The sequence below is a fragment of the Prionailurus viverrinus genome, chromosome C2 (assembly GCF_022837055.1).
Source record: "Prionailurus viverrinus isolate Anna chromosome C2, UM_Priviv_1.0, whole genome shotgun sequence".
Lineage (NCBI taxonomy): Eukaryota > Metazoa > Chordata > Mammalia > Carnivora > Felidae > Prionailurus > Prionailurus viverrinus.
In genome coordinates this window covers 34103019-34126485 of record NC_062569.1, presented here as the reverse complement: position 1 = coordinate 34126485, position 23467 = coordinate 34103019, and the positions used below count along the sequence as shown (strand labels likewise).

Below are 23467 nucleotides of genomic sequence, written 5' to 3'. Positions count from 1 at the left end.
AGCTGGGGGGGTGCATGGGTGGCTCAGTTGGTTAAGCGTCCGACTTTGGCTCAGGTCATGATCTCACTGTCCGTGAGTTCAAGCCCCGCATCGGGCTCTGTGCTGACAGCTTGGAGCCTGGAGCCTGCTGCAGATTCTGTGTCTCCCTCTCTCTCTAACCCTCCCCTGTTCATGCTCTGTCTCTCTCTGTCTCAAAAATAAACATTAAAAAAAAAAAAAGTTAACCAGTTGGAAGTCTTAAAAACTGTAATTACACTATAATCTCTGAAAAAGAGGAAAAGTACATTTTAAAATGATAGGTGTTCAGCTATATAACTTTACTTTTCTTTGCCCAGTTTTAGGAATTCAGTATAGATTACATGACCTTAATTGCTAGTTATTTGTTAGTATTTCCCTAACTTGGTGGTTTCAATTAAAGAGCCAAGGAAGGTAGCATAGGAATAAAATATACTAGGCTCAGATTTTCTTTTGGGATGTCAGAGACATTTGAAAAACTACCCCAGGGAAAATGGTTCTATAGTGAATTAGTAGTTAGGAGAAGCCCCCTTGTTTAATTCCATCTATCTCATTAGATAGAAATTTTATTTTATTTTTTTATTTAAAATTTTATTGAGATATACACCATTATCATACACCATAAAATTTACTCATTTAAATTGTAAAATTCAAAGGTTTTTCATATTTTCACAGTACAGCATCTTAGTATTCACAGTACATATCCTACTATATTCACGTTTGTCAACCCTCATCACAATCTAAATTTTAGAGCATTTTATTAACTCCAGAAGAAACCTTCTGACCACTAGCAGTCACTCCCAATTTTTCCCAAAGCCCCCAGCCCTTGATAACTGCTAATCTACTTTTTGTCTCTATAGATTTTCATATTCTGAACATTACATGTAAATGGAACATACAATATGTGGTCTTTTATGACTGACTTCCTTAATTTAACAAAATGATTTAAAGATTTATCATGTTGTAGCATGTATCAGTTATTTCATTCCTTATTGCTGAATATTTCATTGCATGGATGCATCGTATTTTATTTATCATTAGGTGGTGGGCATTTGGGTTGTTCTCACTTTTTTTTTTTTTTTTAACGTTTATTTTTGAGACAGACACAGAGTATGAACAGAGAGAGAGGGAGACACAGAATCTGAAACAGGCTCCAGGCTCTGAGCTGTCAGCACAGAGCCCGATGTGGGGCTCGAACTCACGGACCATGAGATTGTGACCTGAGCCGAAGTCGGATGCTTAACCGACTGAGCCACCCAGGCGTGCCTCCCCCCTAACTTTTTTAAAATTTACATCCAAATTAGTTAGCATATAGTGCAACAATGATTTCAGGAGTAGATTCCTTAATGCCCTTTACCCATTTAGCACATCCTCCCTCCCACATGCCGTCCAGTAACCCTCTGTTCTCCACATTTATGAGTCTGTTATGCTTTGTCCCCCTCCCTGTTTTTATATTATTTTTGTTTCCCTTCCTTTATGTTCATCTGTTTTGTCTCAAAGTCCTCATGTGAGTGAAGTCATGATTTTTGTCTTTCTCTAATTTCACTTAGCATAATCCTCTCCAGTTCCATCCACGTAGTTGCAAATGGCAAGATTTCATTCTTTTTGATTGCCGAGTAATACTCCATTGTGTGTGTATATATATATATATATATATATATATATATATATATATATATATATACTACATCTTCTTTATCCAGTCATCCATCGATGGACATTTGGGCTCTTTCCATACTTTGGCTGTTGTTGATAGTGCTGCTATAAACATGGGGGTGCATGTGTCCCTTCAAAACAGCACACCTGTATCCCTTGGATAAATGCCTAGTAGTGCAGTTGTTGGGTCATAGGGTAGTTCTATTTTTAGTTTTTTGAGGAACCTCCACACTGTTTTCCAGAGTGACTGCACCAGCTTGCATTCCTAATTAGATAGAAAAAAAATTTTTTTTGGACACTTTTATTTTATTTATTTTATTTTATTTTATTTTATTATTATTTTTTTATATATGAAATTTATTGACAAATTGGTTTCCATACAACACCCAGTGCTCATCCCAAAAGGTGCCCTCCTCAGTACCCATCACCCACCCTCCCCTCCCTCCCACCCCCCATCAACCCTCAGTTCTCAGTTTTTAAGAGTCTCTTATGCTTTGGCTGTCTCCCACTCTAACCTCTTTTTTTTTTTTTTTTCCTTCCCCTCCCCCATGGGTTCCTGTTAAGTTTAGATAGAAATTTTTAAAAATGGTCTTGGATAATGGAAGCAAGGGACTTTGAGGTTCACTTCTTATTTCCTGGAAATGAGTGCTTTCATATTTTTTATTTTACTTTTAACACCAGTCCTGTGAGGTAGATGTCACAGATACTTCTCTGACAGAAGACATTCTGAGATTGGTGTACTCAAATAGCACTGGGTTAATGGTATCAAGACTTGAATTGCGACTGATAAATCTGTTGCCATGTCCACTCTGCATTTGCATTTTTTTTTTTGTATAGGATTTTTGGTGACCTAAAAGTAGTAGAAGAAAAAACAGTATGCTTTGTTTTTTTATTCATTCAAAAAGTGCTTTTTCCACCACCTCTTATGCCCCATATTCTTCTAGGCAGTGAGATACAATGGTGAACTAAACAAAGTTCTGGTCCACATGGATTTTACATTCTAATTAAGGTGATAGTGAACAGATATGTACTATAATACTGGGTAGTGTGTTCTAATATTCTCTCTGAGAACAAGTAGGAAATTTGGCTTAAATTTTAATTGATACAGGTTATCAAGCCTTTACTGATTTTTGTTAGCTATATTTTTTCTATTGAAGATAGATTTTTCATAAGAAGTACACACGATCTGTCTTTTCACAGGGTATATAAGGAAGATGAAAGTCTGTCAGAAGAAGAGAAAGACTACAGAAGTTTCGATGCCTCACTGACTTATAAAGGCCTCCTAATGGTATGGGGACTACATGAGTAATAAGTACTTTTTTATGAAGTAAAATAATCCGGAAAGTTAACTATTTTTCTATGAAATGTGTTGAAGTCATTACAGAATCAACTCAAGGAATCAAAATCCAAGATTGATGCGCTTCTAAGTGAAAAGCTGAATCTCCAAAAAGATTTGGAAACCAGGTGAGAGAAACTTAAATCATTTTTACTTAACTTTTGGAAAGTAAATACATCCTGGAATTTGGGGTGTTAAATGTATCTTTGTAGCTCCTTTACTTTAAAACTAATCCTGGAAACCATGTTTTCACTCATTTTAGTTATATCTCATGTGGCAGAAGGAACGAGAACACATAGGTGGGCAAAGGAAGTGAGAGTATAGGAGCCCACCCTGAAGAAGATAAAAGTGGGTAGGAACACAGAGTAGATTCAGATTGATATAAACGAGTTTCCCATTCCCAAATTACTTTGGAATGTCTTATGATCTCATTTCATCCCTGTGTTGTAAAAGAAGAGAACTAAAAAATGTAAATGACATACAAGACCTATTTCTATGTAGCTTGTTACCACAAGAGGATGATGCTCTGCGTGTTGACTGTGAATAATAAGAAATGAACATTGTCAGGATTTTTTTCACTTAACAAGAGTTTGTTGAATACATCTTGTAAGTTAGACACTGTCCTAAGCTCTGGTGTCATGACCAAAATAAATAACTTGTTCTCATAAAGATTATACTTAAATGGAGAGGGAACTGATATCTACAGTTGAAACCATTTAGGTAAAGTTTAAAAAACCTACCACATAATAATATATAAATTTGTGCAGTAACAATTTTAAACCATGCATGGAAATAATGAACAGTGGATTTGGGGTAGTGGTTACCTCACAAAGGCCACACGTGGAACTTAAATATATGTATAATATTTTAGTTAAAAGAGGATTTGAATCAAATCTGTTAATATTTAACTTTGGTAAAGCCAAATAGTGGGTATGCCATTATTTGTTTTACTATTCTCTCTTTTTGTCTGTACATTTGAAATATTTCACTATAAGAACAACTAATCAACAACAATAAAAAATGGGTAAAAAGTTTTGAACAGAGAATACACAGAAGAAATTCGGTGCAATATTTTAAGAATTTTAATAAGCATATTTGTGACAAGTAACATGGTGTATCTTATTAAATACCTTTGTAGTTTTACTCATTAAATTAAATACATTCAATGTGACTTACTTTCTACAGGCCCACACAGCATGAATTAAGACTTTATAAACAACAGGTGAAGAAATTGGAGAAAGCCCTTAAGAAAAACATCAGGTAATTATATTTTACCAAAGTTGCAGATTCATTATGGTTTTGTATTTTATTATTTTTGTTACCTATAAGTTTACATCATGGTTACCTCATAGTGGCCTAAGCTTGAAATTACCAGACTGATGGGGGAAAATGGCAGAGAAGGATATTTTTGAGTGGTGGCTGGCTGACTCAGTTGTCAGAGCATGTTTCTTGTTCCCAGGGTTGTGAGTTGAAGCCCCATGTTGGGCATGGAACCTACTTTTAATTATTTTCTTACTAAGGTGTATTTTCTCAAAAGGATATTTCTGGTTCCACAGTTTAAAAACAGTTGCTACTGTGTTGTATTTGACTGTATACTTATGCTAAATAAGAACAAAAAAAGGCATTTGCCTGATATAACAAGGGCAAAGATTTTAACCAGAAAATTGTCTTTGAAAGTCATAGAGGAATTGCAAGGGAATCATGGAAATTAGAGATGACAAGCCTCTGATTTTTGTTGGTGCTAGTCATGGCCTGAATAATACATAGACTCATCATACTTTAAAAGTAGTAGGAAGAATGCAGTGAGCCATTCACATCCATCACTTAATGGTACTCTTCTTGACTTTGAAAAGCAGAGCTTCAAACTGCCTCAGAGCAGTTTGAAAAAGTTGGCCCTCAAATAGTAGTAGTGTTTTCTGAAGATTATCTGGTGTATTCTTTCATTCAAAGGAATGGAACTTGAGGAGGTAGTGTGGGGAGCATTGGGGGGAAACATTTTGAAAACTATGTGAGTTAATATATGCATTAGATGTATTAAATCAATTGTATTAACATAAGTTGATTCAGTTTTCAGTGACAGCTGTGTTTCTTCCTTCCTATGGCAACACATGCCACAGAGAAAGGCAAATATTTTGGACATCTAGCAATTGACATACTAGTTACATTAAGATAGTGCAGAAGGAAAACAAAAAAAGGAAAGTGAAGTGGAAGGTTTGGAAAAGCTTCAGCCAATAGTTCAGTTAATGTTTTTCCCTTCCTACTATTGCTTAATATTTTGGATACCTTTAGTACTTCCTACTATGTACTTGGTATTCTGGTTACTGGAATTGCAGTGGTAAGTCAAATAGAAAGGGTCTCTGCCCTCATGGAGATTACCTGGAAGGAGAAGGATGATGAAAAAAAAATAAAATCAATTTGATACAGTGTAAGTACTGAATGTGAAATAGTATGAGTTGCTGTTGTGTGTGTTTGGACAAGAGGTGGTAGTGACAAGGTCACAGGGAGCAGTAGTGGCGGAAATGAGAAGTGTTTGGAATATTGGAAGTAGAACAAGACTTGGTGATGGATTGGATATAGGCAGCTGAGGGGGAAAAAATCAAGACTCCTCAGTTACAGGCTTGAATAGTTTTGGGCCAACAACTAGTTGTTAGTGTCTCAGTGAGATAGGGAAACTGCTTGAGAAGCAACTTGGAAAAGGAGGATGTAGGGAGGTAAAAAGAGGAGAAGGTGTCGATAGATGTTATAGTGAATATATCAAAGTCTTCATAAGGAAATGAAGGCCTGAAGAAACAGTTTAAGCTGAGCATTTTTTTTTAAACTAATGTTTGATAAAGTGGAAAATTGTGGAAAACATAATAGGACAAAAGAGCATGAACCAAGTACACTGGGGAAAACTCGGATTCTTTCTTGGAATCCCTGTGTCTTCAGAGATGAAGATGGTCCTTTCCTCTAGGTATAGGGAGGGCACCTAGTACATAAGGCTCTCATGATCTGCTTCAGGAGAGAAGTAGGAGGTCAGAGAGTCCTTCCGGCACCTGCTGTGTCTCAAATTCTTTTGGCTTAAAACATGTCCTATGTCAAAGTGGCATATTTTGGAGTGGCATATCCTGATCCCCTTCGAAGGAATTTTACTCACTTAAAGGCAAGTATATTAGTGAAGATATAAACACACTGTCATGTACTTACGTATACATAGAGATAGGTAGTCAGTTCTCACTATTCAGATTCCATATTTGTGAATTTGCCTAACCTGCTAAAATTTATCTTTAATCCCCACATGAATAGTTGTGGCACTTTCATGATCATGTATGGACATGCCCAACACACATTTGCAGCTGTTGAACAGGTGATGGTTTTTCCTCTTGTTTCAGCTCTCATAGCTGTGCAGAAGCATTCTTTGTGTTGTTCTAGTGCCACTTTTTTTTTTTTTTTTGGATTTTTATGCTTTTTGTTGGTGATTTCCCCAAGATGGGCCACCAAGCATAGTGTTGAAGTGCTGTCTAGTGTCCCTTCTGAGTGGGAAGAAGGCTGTCATGCGGCTTACAGAGAAAATAAACGTGCTAAGTAAATTTCACTTAGGTGTGAGTTACACCACTGTTAGCCATGAGTTCAGTGTTAATGAGTCAACAATAGTAAATAAGGTATCTTTAAACGTTAACACACATAAAATAAGCTTATATATTAATCAGTTGAGGAAAATGTTTCCAGATGCATGCAGGAATCTGACCCTGTATTAACCCTAGGAGCAGTGGTTCAATCTTTGTGGTGTTTGTGGTGACATTATAGAATATAACTATCATGAATAATGAGAATTGAGTGTATATATTTTTGTTGTTCATTTGAGCTCTCGTCTTTAAACTCACCTTTCGCTATTTAAAAAAAAATTTTTTTAATGTTTATTTATTTTGAGAGAGAGAGCATGAGCATACAAGTGGGGCAGAGAGAGAGAATCTCAAGCAGACCCCATGCTGTCAGAGCCCAACATGGGGCTCAGTCTCATGAACTGTGAGATCATGACCTGAGCCGAAATCAAGAGTCAGATGCTTGACTGAACCACCCAGGAGCCTCTGACTTTTCACTATTAGCCTTTAAAATTATGATTTAGAACCAATCCCTGCTATATTTTTCTGTTGGATTTTGTAGAAATTATTTATGCTTTAGAAATTTAAATTTGTAATTTAAAAGTTAATATATATTTTTTTTTTTTTTTTTTTTTTAAATTTTTTTTTTTCAACGTTTATTTATTTTTGGGACAGAGAGAGACAGAGCATGAACGGGGGAGGGGCCGAGAGAGAGGGAGACACAGAATCGGAAACAGGCTCCAGGCTCTGAGCCATCAGCCCAGAGCCCGACGCGGGGCTCAAACTCACGGACCGCGAGATCGTGACCTGGCTGAAGTCGGACGCTTAACCGACTGCGCCACCCAGGCGCCCCGAAAGTTAATATATATTTTTTTAATTTGGAACTTCTGTAGAATCTAGATATGAAAACAGGGAATTAGAAATGTTAGATAACTTGCCTATCACATGGGTGGTATATGGAAGAACTTGAAAAGAAATTAGATTTGTACCCAATCATTCTGACTCTTAGCCATCATCCTAATTGGAACCAACAAAACACCTGATGAAAACGTTTTTTTAAGGTAAAGCTTTTCCAATTTTCATTTTCTGCAGTGGCAGAGGTAGAATATTTTTTCAAAGAACTACAAATGTTGGGCAAATAATTAAAAATAAAATATCCTGTCAGCCTGGTGAATTCTCTCCACATATGTACAAAAAGGAACAATTTTATTACTGAATAAACTTCTAACTAGACTGTGATGTACATTATAGGCAGTCTGCCAAAAAAATTACAAAGACAGAAATCTCTATTATATAGCCATGCATATACAATCCATTACATACATGTGAATTGTCTTTATCCTAAGGAAAAATAAAGCTTTCCATGTTTTTAATAAGCAGAAAGTTAACAACCTAGAGCCAGGAGCCTAGGCAGACACAGGGAGACAAGGCACCTTCCTCCCTGATGTCTAAGATTTGGTTCTAAGTCTCCCAAGAATGAAAGACAGTCCTAGGATGTAAACTTGGCAAGAGCCTTATTTAAATGTTAAAAAGATTTCCATACTTCTTAAAGAGAGAAGGGATTTACAACTACAAGTCTTCCCAAAAAAATGCTATAAGAAAAGAAGGGAAAAGTCTCTCTCCCCTTTTAGAACCTGAGAGAATTCAATTTTTTTTTCTTTAGATTTGTAGTTGCCTTTCAGCTAATCAATCTTTAATAGCAAATGAATCTATTTAACATGGGAACACATGGACTTTTCTTATTTGAGTTAATATTACAAAGAGGTTGATTATAAAATTCGGTTGTTAGGAAGTGACCAAATAGGTCTGCCAGTACAAGATAAGTGAAGGTATTACACTAATTCCATTTAATTTCAGTGGTATTTATATTTTGCTAGGAGAAAACAAAATCAGAATCCTGTCACCCTGGTATTGAGCTGATGGATTTCAAGGTCATCAGAGGACAGTGAACCAAACTGAAATGCACAACCAAGTCTTTATTCACTTACTGCAATAGTATAAGCAGCCAAAAAATGTTCTGTTTTTAGTGTTCCGTTCTTCTCATTGGAAAGGTACCAGGCAAGGGTCAGTGAATGACATGCTGTGCAGATGGGAGGAAACATATCACTGCCTAGGAGCCCTGCACAAAAGACTCCTGCTGTTTCATGGGCCTGGGGAAGGCCTTGGAGTGGAAAATACTGAGTCAGAGTGGAGAAAAGTATATTAGTCAGGACTCCTCCCCACAAGGAGAAGTGAAAAGTACCTCAGTCAGGGCCACCCCACTAAAGAGCTTCTGGATGGAGGCACTAATGCAGAAATGCTGGTGAGCACGGCTGGCCAAGGGGTCACAAGGGAAGGGTGGAGTCCCGGGGTCTGAGTTCTTGACAGCAACTCCCTCCAGAGATTGCAGTGCCCAGGCTGTGCACCAAGTCTGATGTGGGAGGGCAACTTCCTCTCACAGAGCTTTCCAGACAAAGCCTTTGTAATTGTCAGTGGTTTGGGCCTGAAAGGTAACACTTAGGATTTTTGCCTGGAGCTAGACTTCTCCCCTAGACAAACAGCTACCTTCAGAGTTGTAGCGTTGGAGTTGATAGATTGAAGGAAACCTACCCTCTTTTCATCTTAATCATATAAAAAAATCCTAGGAATGTAGAGAAAAGAACTTAGGGAACATACAGCTCTGAGAGGTTTGTATTGGTCTCTACATGTATTTTGTATCTTTGTGACTAAATAAGCAGGAGCTATAAAAACAAAATTGGCATTCCACTTTTCAACTGGTCCCTCATCTCCAGAATGGGAGCCATCATGAGATCATAGAAAGGCTTCAGATATGGTTAAAAGCTATAAAGTATCTGTACATAGAAGCCTATTGTACAGAGATGGCTCTAGAAAGCAGGAGACAGCACCGCATATTTTAAGCTGGAGGGGCAGTTTTCTGGGTTTCCCAAACTCCACAAAGAAACACAGCTCTTGCTTCTAGCAACATGGAATGAGTGCCCACTAAGTATGTAAAGAATCTTTTCGCTGCTCTTAGGGGTTTTGTGGCCCTTAGGTCCTGCTCACTGCTTTGGATACAATAAAACAATCCTAGCATATTTCTGAGTACAGCCTACTCTCCTACAGCATAGGTTTCTAAAACATCAATGAACTGATATGCAATTGGGAAATAAGAGAATGATTAGTAGTGTAACATGGGCATCACATTATTTATGTGAGTTTTCTTAGTTACAAGGAGCTAGAATAGCCGTAGTATTATAGCTTTCAGGAAGGGGAAAGCGTTGCTAGTACATAGGCAACTGCTCTGTCAGCCCTGATTTAAGAAAATTTATTTTTTTTAATTTTTTTTAACATTTATTTATTTTTTGAGAGACAGAGAGAGACATAGCATGAGCTGGAGAGGGGCAGAGAAACAGGGAGTCACAGATTCCAAAGCAGGCTCCAGGCTCTGAGCTTTCAGCACAGAGCATGATGTGGGGCTTGAATGCACAGACCGTGAGATCATGACCTGAGCCAAAGTTGGTCGCTCAACCGACTGAGCCACCCAGTCGCCCCCCAGTTTTTTTTTTAATGTTTATTTTTGAAGAAGGGAGAGACAGTGTGTGAGTGGGGAAGGAGCAGAGAGAGAGAGGGAGACACAGAATCGCAAGCAGGCTCCAGGCTCTGAGCTGTCAGCACAGAGCCCATCACAGGGCTCGAACTCACAGACCGCAAGATCATGACCTGAGCCGAAGTCGGATCCTCAACCGACTGAGCCACCCAGGCGCCCCTTAAGAAAATTTAAAATGAGAGACTGCACCCAGGACTCCCTCCTTGACCCCCAGCATCAGACAGACTCTAGGATGGAGGCAAGTTGCACTTTCCCCCTTGCCCTCCTTGCCTGTTTTAACCTCCACTTCTTCGGCCTCGTCTCCATTTCCATCTTCGTAGTCTAGGCTCATAAAATTAAATTAAAAAAATTTATACGTGCATATGCACGCATTCACACACACATGTATATGTAAAATGATATAAAGCTGTTGGAGGGGAGCTGAATCATTGGCTTAGTTTGTTTTCTTAGTCCGGTGTCTAGGAAAGCATTTTGTATTATCTTGATTTATTTTCTCCCCTTTAGATTAAAGGATCTTCTCAGTCAAAAAAAGGTGGAGGACCCAGAGAAACAAGATGAACCCAGCAAAGACAACCAGCAGCAGGCCCTAATTGACCAGAGATACTTTCAGGTACTGAACAGCTGGCAAAGAGACTGGTGTTGGTAGAGAACCTTGGTTTCGTTTTTCTTTTATTCTTTAATTTTTTTTTAGTTTTTATTTACATTCCAATTAGTTAACATACAGTAAAATATTAGTTTCAATTATATAATAGAGTGATTCAACACATCCATACAATACTCAGTGCTCATCACAAGGGCACTCCTTAATCCCCATCACTAATTTCACCCATCCTCCCACCCACCTTCCTTCTGTTATCCATCAGTTTGTTCTCTATAGTTTTTTCCCTTAGCTCATTTGTTTTCTTTTTCTTTAATCAAAAAAAAAAATTTTTTTTTTAATTTTTAAGTAATCTCTTTACCCAACATGGGGTTTGAACTTTCAAGCCCAACATCAAAAGTCACATGCTCCACCACCTGAGCCAGCCAGGCGCCCTTATTTTGTTTCTTAAGTTCGACATATGACTGGAACCATATGGTATTTGTCTCTCTCTCTGAGACAAAATATTAGCATAATACTTTCTAGCTCCATCTATGTCATTGCAAATGGTAAGATTTCATCATTTTTTATGACTATAATATTCCGTTATGCATATGCACATCTTCTTTATCCATCAATCAGTCAATGGACACTTGGCTATTATAGATAATGCTATAAACATCAAGATGCATTTATCTCTTTCTGTTAGTATTTTTGTATTTTTTGGGTAAATACCTAGTAGTACAATTACTGGACCATAGGGTAGTTCTGTTTTTAACTTTTTGAGGAAACTCCATACTGTTTTCCAGAGTGGCTGCACAGTTTGACCCCCACCAACAGTGCAAGAGGGTTCCTTCTTCTCCACATCCTCGCCTACACCTGTTTCTTGTGTTGTTTGGATGCTTTTTATTTCTTTTTGTTGTCCGATTGCTGTGGCTAGGACTTCCAGTACCATGTTGAATAAAAGTGGTAAGAGTGGATATTCTTGTCTTATTCCTGTTCATAGAGGAAAAGCTCTCAGTTTTTCCCCATTTAGGATGATGTTAGCTGTGTTTTTGTTCACATATGGCTTTTACATGTTGAGTTATGTTCCCTCTAAACCTACTTTGTTGACGGTTTTTATCATGAATGAACATTGTACTCTGTCATACGCTTTTTCTGCATCTATTGAAATGATCATATGGTTCTTATCCTTTCTTTCAATTAATGTGATGTATCATGTTGGTTGATTTGCAAATACTGAACAACGCTTGCAACCCAGGAATAAATCCCACTGAATTGTGGTGAGTGTTTTTTTTAAATGTATTGTTGGATTAGGATGCTAATATTTTATGGAGAATTTTTGCATCTGTTCATCAGCAATATCGGCCTGTAGTTCTCTCTCTCTCTCTCTCTCTCTCTCTCTCTCTCTCTCTCTTTTGAAGTTTGTTTATTTAGAAAGAGAGTTTATTTTATTACCAACTCATTTCATTTGCTGGTTATTGGTCTGTTCAAGTTTTCTATTTCTTGCTGTTTCAGTTTTGGTAATTTATATGTTTCTAAGAATTTATTCATTTCTTCTAGGTTGTCTAATTTTTTGGCATATACTTCATAATATTCTCTTACAATTGTTTGTGTTTCTGTGGTGTTGGTTGTTACTTCTCTCTGATTTGTGACTTTATTTGGGTTCTTTCTCTTTTCTTTTTGATAAGTGTGTCTAGAAGCTTATCAATTTTCTTGATCTTTTCAAAGAACCAGCTCCTGGTTTCATTGATCTGTGCTATTGTTTTTTAGTTTCTATATCATTTATTTCTGCTCTAATATTTACTATTTCCTTCCTTCTGCTGGCTTTAGGCTTCATTTGTTCTTTTTCTAGTGCCTTTAGGTATAAGATTAGGTTGTTTGAGATTTTTCTTCTTAAGGTAGGCCTGTTTTGCCATTTAACTCCCTCTTAGGGATTCCCTCTTAGGATTGCTTTTGCTGCATCCCAAAGGTTTTGGACCATTGTGTTTCATTTTCGTTTGTTTCCATGTATTTTTAAAATTTTCTTCTTTGATTTTTTGGTCGACCCATTCATTGTTTAGTGCATGTTGTTTAATCTCCATGTATTTGTGGTCTTTCCAGATTTTTTCTTGTGGTTAATTTCTAGTTTTATACTGTTGTGGTCAGAAAAGGTACACAGTATTATTTGAGTCTTTTTGTATTTGTTGAGGCCTGTTTTGTGACCTAATTTGTGATCTCTTCTGGGGAATATTCATGTACACTTGAAAAGAGTGTATATTCTCTTGTTTAAGGATGGCATATTCTGAATATGTCTGTTAAGTCTATCTGGTCCAGTGTGTCATTCAAAGGTTTTGTTTTCTTGTTTATTTTCTGTTCAGATAATTTGTCCATTGATGTAAGTGGGGTGTTAAAGTTCCCCATTCTTACTGTATTCGAACTTTAGTTTTCATCTCAGTTTAATAAGTTATCAGGTGGTAAAGAATATTTGTATTTGTGTGTGCTTATCCTGTTTTACCATGGCATGTCTTCTTGGCTAAAAACACTGTAGGTAGCTTGACTTAGAATTTGTCTTACTCCTTGAGAGACTTTGGCCTAATTAAAAGTAGGGTAGTAAAAAGCTGATAAGATTTTTAAGATTGGCCTGTAGTTCTCACTCTCTCTCTTTTTTAAAGTTTGTTTATTTATTTATTTACTTAGAGAGGGGGAGTTTTTTGTTTACTACCCATTTCATTTGCTGGTTGTTGGTCTGTCCTATTCTCTTCTCTTAAGCCATTTCCCTTTTTATTGTTTGTGTTGTTGCTTTTGTTGGTATTATTATTATGACTGTTATTATACATAAATTTATTTTGTTAAGGTCCTACATGGTTTTGTTTTTATTTAGATATTTAGTCCCTCTGAATTTTAATTTTCTATGTGGTGTCATGTAGAGATCTTACCTTAGTGATTTTTTTTAATGTTTATTTGTTTTTGAGAGAGACATACTATGAGTGGGGGAGGAGCAGAGGGAGGGAGGCACAGAATCTGAAGTAGGCTCCAGGCTCTAAGCTGTCAGTACAGAGCCTGATGCGGGGCTCAAGCTCACAAACCGTGAGATCATGATCTGAGCCAAAGTCGGACACTCAACTGACTGAGCCACCCAGGTGCCCCTAACCTTAGTGATTTTTATAGACCATTTATTGAATAGATAGTGATCAAGCCAGCCTGTTTACTGACTGAACTGGGCCTGTGCTCATATTTTATTGGACTCAAACAGGGTTTTTCAAACTTTGAATTTAATTACTAATATTTTAAAAATTAAGATATTTTATTTGTTCTTTTTTCTACCTTCTCTTAAAAAGCTACAGAATCTGGCAACAAATTCCTGCATAGTCCTTATCAGAGCAGAATTATGCCTTTCTCTTGTCACATATGGGCATGTGCTCTTTAGTTAGCCACAGCCCCTGGCCATGCTTGCTTCACTCGCTCATGGTCTTAACTTGCTTCTAGATGCATTTGAGTTTGCAGTTTCTCATAGACATTCTTTCTCTACTTCACTGAAATGAAACCTCTGTCATATCCACTCATATGCATAGGTTTATTTATTTCTAGACTCCTTAGTCTATTCCATTTTTATACTATTTCCCATATTCTTTTACTTTCTGTAATTTTATAATAGGTTTTGATACCTTTTAGGAAAAAAATCTTATGCATTGTTCTTTTAAAATTTTTCCTTTATTATATTTTTAGCACATTTACTCTCCTGGATGAACAGTTTTTCAGATTCAAAAATAGATCCTGTTGAGAGGAACTGAAATTGAATTAACTTTTTAGATTAATATTTGGAAAGATGACACATTTGCATTTTTTAATCATCTCAGAAATATGTCTCTAATTTTCTTTAGGCCTTCCTTTATAGCCTTGAATAAAGTTTTATGTATATATTTTTTCAATTTTTTTAAACAGCTATTTTTTTTTATGTTTATTGACTTTTGAGAGAGAGAGAGTGAGAATACACATGAGTGTAGAGACAAGGAGACAGAATCTGAAGCAGGCTCCACGCTCTGAGCTGTCAGCGCAGAGCCCAACTCAGGGCTCAAACTCATGGACCACTAGGTCATGATCTGAGCCGAAGTTGGATGCTTAACCGACTGAGCCACCCAGGCACCCCTATATATTTTTAAATTTAGCTCTTGGATGTTTCTTGTTAGGTTTATTTCCTAGGTATTTTATAACTTGTATTGCTATCGAGAATGGCATCGTTTCCTCTATTACGTTTTTTAATTGGTTGTTGCTGGTTCTTCATATATCTGTGTTGATTTCATTTCCAGGCAATTTTCTGAAAACAGATTTTTTTTTTGATAACTCTCTTGTACCCAGCATGTAACTGAATTTCTTTTATTTCATTTTGTTTCTTAGATTCAATTTGAGAGGCTTTGTCCTTTAATAGGCAATTAAACCATCATAGATATTGAGACCTTACTCATATATCTGCTTTTATTCCTGACATCTTTGTTTTCTATTTATATGTTTTCTAGTTCCATTCTTTTTTTTTTCCCTGAAATTTGCTAGGTTGAGATTTGTCTTCTTTTTCTTTTCTAGTACTTACAACATCTGTTATCTTAATTCTTTTCTACTTGTCTAATGTTTACTTTCAAGATACAGTTTTTATCCATATCAAGAGTTTATCAGTATCTGCAAACTGTTTCTGAATAAGATAAGACCTATTTGTGAGTTGCGTTGTTTTTGTTTTAATTCTCATCTCTCTGGTAATTGTTTAAGTCATTTTACTATTTTCTCATTGTTAATTCACATTTTTCTGCCAGTCATCTGACTGTGGTCAAGTCATAAGAAATGCTCTGCTGTCAGTAATAAATCTGTGAAGGGGATTTAGTTTCTCCATTAAAATATGTGTAAATACAAGAGAGGGTGCCTGGGTGGCTCACTTGGCTAGTGTCCGACTTTTGGTTTCAGCTCAGGTCATGATCTCACAGTTTGTGAGTTTAAGCCCCGTTTCAGGCTCTGCACTTGATGGTGTGGAGTCTGCTCGGGATTCTCCCCCACCTCTCTGCCCCTCCTGCTCTCTCTCTGTCTCTCTCAAAATAAATAAGCTATGTGAATAAATACATACATACATACAAGAGAAAAAAATGTTGAAATATTCTCTCTTAAACTAAAAAAAAAAACTTGTAAGTAAACATATGAAGTTTTTTTTTTTTTTAGTTTTTTTTTTAACCTTTATTTATTATTGAGAGACACAGAGAGACAGAGCATGAGCAGGGTAGGGGTCAAGAGATGGGGAGACACAGAATCCGAAGCAGGCTCAGCACAGAGTTCGACGTGGGGCTCGAACTCACAAACCGCGAGATCATGACCTGAGCCAAAGTTGGACGCTTAGCCGATGGAGCCATCCAGGCGCCCCAAACATCTGAAGTTTTATTACCAGGAGACCTATGAATATAGCTTGAAGTATGAGTAGGGACAAAGATTCGAGATCAAAATAGTATCTTGTCTTTATGCTTATATAATTATTTATTAAATGATCTGGGCTTGATGGTGGTAAATAAGGAAATTACTTTCCTCCCCCTTTTTTAAAAAATTTATTTGAGAGAAAGAGAGAGCGAGCAAACCAGATAGGGAGAGATGGGAGAGAGAGAATCCCAAGCAGGCTCTGCACTGTCAGCACAGAGTCCAGTGTGGGGCTTGAACTCATGAGCTGTGAGATCATGACCTGAGCCAAAACCAAGAGTCAGATGCTTAATCAACTGAGCCATCCAGGCACACCTACTCTTTTCCCTTTAAACATGCTATTTTGGGTCTCCTCCTTTCCTTGGATGATATATAAGGTAGAACTCATAACTGTCAACAGGGGGCGTATAGTCACAGATTATACATGTTAAGATATTTAAAATTCACTCCAGGCATTGATAATATTAGGGAGTTACTGTTAAATTTCTTATATATAACAATGGTGTTATGATTTTGTAGGAGAATATGCCTATTTTAAGAGATGCATACTTAAGTATTTGAGGATAAAATTTTATCATGTCTATATTTTCTTCACATGATTCAGCTAAAAATAGAGTGAGCAAATATGGGAAAATGTTAACAGTTGTTGAATCCAGGTAATGATTATGTGGGTATTTATGATAGTTCATCTTATGTATCAACTTGACTGGGCCATGGGGTGCCCAGATATTTGGTTAAAGATTATTCTGAATATGTCACGTATGAATATGTGAGGGTGTTTATGGATAAGGTTAACATTTGATTTGGTAGAATGGATAAAACAGATTGCCTTCCCTAATGTGAATGGGTCTCATCCAGTCATTTGAAGACATGACTAAAACAAAAAGGGTTAATAAGAGGGAGCCTTTGAGCTGGGACATGAGTTTTTTCCTGCCTTCAAACTTAAATTAAAGCATTGTCTCTTCCTGCATCATAAGCCTGTGGGCATTCAAAGTAGAAGTATTTCCTTGACTCTCCTGGGTCTCCAGCTTGCCTACTACAGAAATTGGGACTTCTCAGTTTCCATAATTGTGTGAGCCAATTCCTTAAAATTAATCTCTTTAGATGTATTTATATACATATACATTGTTTCTCTTTCTCTTTAGAGCCTTCATTAATACAGATTTTGGTACTGAGTGGTTGTAGAGGAACAACATATTAAGGATGAGTTCTCTGAATTGGGTCTGGGGTTTCCAGAATTGGCATGATGTTTCCAGGATTTCTGTATAGAATGTGTGGGACTTTATTATTCACTGTCCTTACACTCTGGCCTTTAATTGAAGCTATGAAACAAACAACAGGAAATGACCCCTTTAAACATCTGATTTAGCTTAAATATGAGGAGATAGAATTAGAGAAATGTGAGACTCTAGCTAAGGATATATTGATGATTATTTTTCCCTGTGTGGATTATAAGAGGTCATTCATAACTACTTTCAAGTCTAAATCATTTGAAATGCATTTTCGCTTTTCTATGAAGTCTGTAGTTCTCATTAGAATTACATGTTTAATTCTGTTGATGCAACTACTGTACTTCCAAAACATTACAGGTGTCAGTTAAAGAGCTTCTTAATGTCCAAAATTAATTCTGAAAATGATGATACATTAACATAGAAAGCACTCCTGTAACCTAAATCACTTGGATAGGACTATGATAGACATTTCAACTAAAACATTGTCTTTTTTTAAAGGTGCTGAGTAGCATCAATTCACTTGTTCACAATCCAAGAGCTCCAGTGATAATTCATAAACAGAGCAAAGGAGGAGCCCAACATTTTCATAAAGATTTTGTTCAAGATTGTGGATTTGAGCATCTTATTCCTATAATAGAAATGTGGGCAGATCAACTGACTTCCCTAAAGGTAAAGGGTTGAATATTCTTCATTATACAGATCCCGCTCTACTTTCATCTTCCTCTTTTTGGTGTCTCCATGCTGCAGCCTTTCTTGGCCCTTATTCCTCTTCAGATGTAATATTTTGTTCTTCATTCGTTTTAATTGGGGATTTTTTCCCTCTTCATATTTGAAATAATTTTCCTTCTTTCAAAACTGTCCACATTTGTTTATTCTGTAGAGCAGTTAATAGTCCAAAAGCAGCCAATACTACTTTTACTTATTCTATCTATCCATGGAAGATAAAAATTTCTTCACTTTCTTTTTTTTAAAATTTATTTAATTAATGTATTTTTATTTTAATGTTTTATTATTTATTTTTGAGAGAGAGATAGAGACAGAGTGCAAGCAGGGGAGGCGCAGAGAGAGAGAGAGGGAGACACAGAATCCGAACCAGGCTCTAGGCTCTGAGCTGCCAGCACAGAGCCCGACATGGGGCTCAAACTCATGGACTGTGAGATCATGACCTGAGCTGAAGGCTGATGTTTAACTGACCAAACCACCCAGGCACCCCCCTTTTTTTGTTTGTTTATTTTAGAGAGAGAGAGAGAATACAAAGAGGGGAGAGATGACAGCAGTACTCTAAAGGGCCAAGCACTGTGCCATGCACATAGTAGATGCTCAGTAAATGTTTATTTACCAGTCTTACTTACCAATTGACCAGTCTTAGAGTTTTAAACTTACAGTAGATTTGTCCTTTGTGCACAGTTTAAAATAGATTAGGACAGGAGTGCCCGGGTGGCTCAGTCAGTTAAGCGTCTGACTTCAGGTCAGGTTATGATCTCGTGGTTCATTAGTTCAAGACCCTCATCGGGCTCTGTGCTGACAGCTCAGAGCCTGGAGTCTGTCTTGGATTCTGTTTCTCTCTCTCTCTCCGTCCCTCCCCCACTCACGTGTGCTGTCTATCAAAAATAAATAAACATTAAAAAAATTAAAATAGAGTGGGACAATTTGTCTAGGCCAAGAAGATTAAGTAGGCTGTCATGGAGACTAGAATTAATTTAATTTAGAATCTTTTAAGTTAATTTTTTTCAAGATAAAAACCTGCCTGGAGATAAATGCTATAATAGATGAGTCCTGAACACATAAGTGAAGGAAAGCCTGTCACAAAAGGACACTTATTGTATAATTCCATTTTATGTGAAATGCCCAGAATAGGCAAATCCATAGAAACAGAAAGTAGATTAGTAGTGACCCAGGGATTGGGGACAGGGAAGAATGGGGAGTGGCTGTGAATGGGAATGACATTGCTTTTGGGGGTGATGAAAATGTTCTGAAATTAGGCTCTGCCCTAACAGTACTACTTGTATTGCAAGACATCACTAGCTTATCAACTTAAATTTTATTAGAAATGTTTGCAGAGCCTGCTTGGGATTCTCCCTCACTCTCTCTCTGCCCCTCCCCTACCTGCGTGTGCTCTCCCTGTTTCACAAAATAAATAAATTAAAAACAATAGATCGGAGGTCATCAATATATCATGTTTTGTGTAAGCCCTATATTTACCTGGAGAAAGCAATATAACAGACTTTTTCTAAAATGGTAATGATATTTTAAAAAGGTACTGATTGGGGCGCCTGGGTGGCTCAGTCAGTTAAGCGTCTGACTTCGCCTCAGGTCATGATCTCATGGTCTGTGAGTTTGAGCCTGGCATCAGGCTCTGTGCTGACAGCTCAGAGCCTGGAGCCTGCTTTCGATTCTCTGTCTCCCTCTTTCTCTATACCTCTCCCACTTGTGCTGTCTCTCTTTCTCTCTCAAAAGTAAACATTAAAAAAAAAAAGGTACTGATGATGGTTTGATTTTATATATATATATGTATATATATATATATATATATGTATGTATATATATAAAAATATATATAAATACACACAATTCTTGTTTATATATATATATATATAAAATTTTTTTAATGTTTATTTTTGAAAGAGCAAGTGTGAGTGCAATTTGGGGAGGGGGAGAGAGAGAATCCCAAGCAGGTTCCACGCTGTCAGCCTAGAGCCTGACACTCAGGACTCAATCCTACGAATCATGAGATCATGACCTCAGCCGAAATCAAGAGTTGGATGCTTAACCGATTGAGCCACTCAGGAGCCCAATGTTTTATATATATATATATATATATATATATATATATATATATATATATATATATATATATATATATATATATATTAAACCTGCCTGGATAATTTTACAGTAAAACCTTGGTTTGTGAGCATAATTCATCCCAGAAACATGCTTGTAATCCAAAGTACTTGTATATCAAAGCAAATTTCCCCATAAGGAATCATGGAAACTCAGAACATTCATTCCACAATCCAGAAATATTCATGTAAAAATGATTACAATACTGTAATCTAATACAAAGTAATAAAGAAAAATAAATTAACCTGCACTTACCTTTGAAAACCTTTGTGGCTGGTGTGAGAGAGACAAAAGAGAGGAGGGTTATATCACTGTCACTAACAGAATCACTGCTGTCTGTTGGCTTAAATGGAATCTTTCTCATTTTGGTCAACTTTAACAAGGAACCTATTCAGTGACCTAGCATTGAAGCAATGCATTCCTAAGCTTACTCTTGTATGGAAAAGCAAAGGACTGTCCATAGGTGCTTTGAAGTGACGAAACATACACTAGTGCTGGTTGAGGGCACCTTCCAAAGTTCTGAAAAATCACTGATTTTTGCCAAACACCATGGCCTGAGACCAAGCATCCGAGCATGGGAGACAATCACCCACAATCCCTCAGTGAGAGAGAGAGAGAGAGAGAGAGCGAGCATTGGTTCAGTTGTGATGATGTGACGTTTGGCGTCACATACTACTTGTACTGCAAGACATCACTAGCTTATCAACTTAAAATTTATTAGAAATGTTTGCTCGTCTTGCAGGACACTTGCAGAACAAGTTACTTGGAATCCAAGTTTTTACAGTATTTTATTATCATTATGGAAACTTTTAAAAAAATCAATAATACCATGTTGTTTCTTTTGTTATAAAGGATTTGTATAAGTCCTTGAAAATACTGTCTGCAGAACTGGTGCCTTGGCATAATTTAAAAAAGCAGGATGAAAATGAAGGTATCAGAGTTGAAGATCTGTTATTTATAGTAGATACCATGTTAGAAGAAGTTGAAAATAAGGAAAAGGTAATGCTTAATACTTATGTAAATTTTCACATTTTAATATAATCTTATCTTAAAAACGGATACTGATACAGATATTGATATTCTACTAGAATTCTATGTCTCTTTAAAGTTTTTATTAAAGCCTTGGGATTATTTTAAGACGTGGACCATCTTTCTCTTTCTCTTTTGGACAGGACAGCAATATACCAAACTTAAAAACTTTGCAAGCTATTGTTTCTCACTTCCAAAAATTATTTGATGTGCCTTCTTTAAATGGAGTCTATCCTCGAATGAATGAAGTTTATACTAGGCTTGGAGAAATGAACAATGCTGTGAGAAACCTCCAAGAACTCTTAGAATTAGGTGATGACTCTTTGCCCTGTCTGGCCCCCATTTAAGAATTATTCCTGATAGATTCTGTGTCTCCCTCTCTCTGACCCTCCCCCGTTCATGCTCTGTCTCTCTCTGTCTCAAAAATAAATAAACGTTAAAAAAAAATAAAAAAGAATTATTCCTGATAAATCAAGTAAAAGTAGGTTAAAATTTTTTAAGTAAACAATTGAGGATAATGGAAGCATAAAGTATTTGATTTAATGATTTTGAAAATTCAGTTTTAAAATACCCTTTTATTTTTTTCTTATAGATAGTTCAACTTCGTTGTGTGTGTTGGTGAGCACAGTTGGAAAATTGTGTAGGCTGATTAACGAGAATATGAATGAGCAGGTTATGCAGGTATTAGGACCTGAAGATCTCCAAAGGTATTTATTTTAAAAAGTTTGCAAAATATTATCCAAAATGCTTGGAGTGATGAAATTAAAGACTTTCAAAACTTTATAAGTTATTTACCTTTCCTGTTTGGGATAGCATCTTTTAAATAATTTGACAGTCTAAAATATCTCACACCTTATAGATAGATGGAGAGAATACCAACCATTTTCAAGGTAAAAATAGATTGTAGGGCCTCTAAGTTTATATAGGGTGGGTCAGGACTCCAGCATTACTGCTCTAAGCCTGTTCCCAGGGGAAATTATATATGGAGAAATTCAGACCTTATTAGCAACATCATGTAAGTGTTCAGAATATATAAACCAGTCCTATTTTTAATATACCACCATAGACCACTTAATAATCACTAACAGTGTATTATTTGATTAAAAGATAAATGTTAAGGATTTTTTTTAAAGCTAGTCATCTCTAAAATAAGATCTGATTTTTTTAAAAAATATTGAAACATTCTAGCTATACTTCAAGCAACTCTCCCCACCCCCTCCCCCCAATTTGGTACTGTAACATATGGGAAGAGGAACATATACATAAACCACCTATTCCATATATTATGTAAGTTTTCCAAGAAAAATCCTTACCTAATCTGACACTTGAGTTTTCTGATACTTGATGCTTTTTTTTTTTTTTAATTTTTTTTTAACTTTTATTTATTTTTAAGAGTGAGAGAGGGGCACCTGCGTGGCTCAGTCGGTTAAGCACCTGACTTTGGCTCAGGTCATGGTCTTAAGACTTGTGGGTTTGAGCACCGCATCAGGCTCTGTGCTGACAGCTCAGAGCCTGGAGCCTGCTTCCCATTCTGTCTGTCTCTTTCTCTGCCCCTCCCTGGCTCTCACTCTGTCTCTCTCTCTCTCTGTCTTTCTCTCTCTCTCTCTCTCACTCAAAAAATAAACAGTAAAAAAAATGTTTTCGAGAGAGAAGGAGAGAGATATGGGAGGAGAGCATGAGCGGGGTAGGGGCAGAAAGAGGGAGACAGAGGATCAGAAGCAGGTTCCATGCTGTGAGCGCAAAGCCCAATGCTGGGATTAAACTCAGGAATGTGAGATCAAGACCTGAGCTGAAATCAAGAGTTGGCCGCTGCTCAACCAACTGAACCACCCAGGTACCTGAAAACAAGTGGGTTTTTTTGTTTGTTTTTATTTTTTGAGAGAGAGGGCACAAGTGGAGTGAGGGGGTGTGGAGAGAGAAGCAGGGCTCCAGCTCACCTGATATGGGACTCAAACTCAGGAACCATGAAATCATGACTTGAGCTGAAGTCAGATGCTTAACAACTGAGCCACTCAGGCGCCCCTGATACTTGCTGCTTTTAAAAGGAGCATAGCTCTCATTATTGGTCTTTTTTCCCTTCCCATATTTATACTGTCTACTGATACTTATTCTTAATGTTGAATAGAATACTGGATATATGGGGCGCCTGGGTGGTTCAGTCGGTTGAGCGTCCGACTTCGGCCC

At 36.9% G+C, this 23467-nt stretch overlaps 1 protein-coding gene across 12 annotated transcripts in view; it reads left to right on the top strand.

Moving 5' to 3' along the window:
• CEP70 (centrosomal protein 70) overlaps positions 1-23467 on the top strand; it is an 86441-nt gene that overhangs the window by 58741 nt on the left and 4233 nt on the right. For 11 of the 12 annotated variants that reach the window (XM_047874734.1, XM_047874731.1, XM_047874732.1 and 8 more), the window contains 8 exons: positions 2872-2959; positions 3047-3135; positions 4193-4267; positions 10679-10784; positions 17909-18079; positions 21107-21253; positions 21427-21595; positions 21876-21990. In XM_047874734.1, the coding sequence (XP_047730690.1) occupies positions 2872-2959; positions 3047-3135; positions 4193-4267; positions 10679-10784; positions 17909-18079; positions 21107-21253; positions 21427-21595; positions 21876-21990 (960 nt within the window). The remainder of the gene's footprint in view (positions 1-2871; positions 2960-3046; positions 3136-4192; positions 4268-10678; positions 10785-17908; positions 18080-21106; positions 21254-21426; positions 21596-21875; positions 21991-23467) is intronic. The other variant, XM_047874736.1, reaches the window with a different exon arrangement.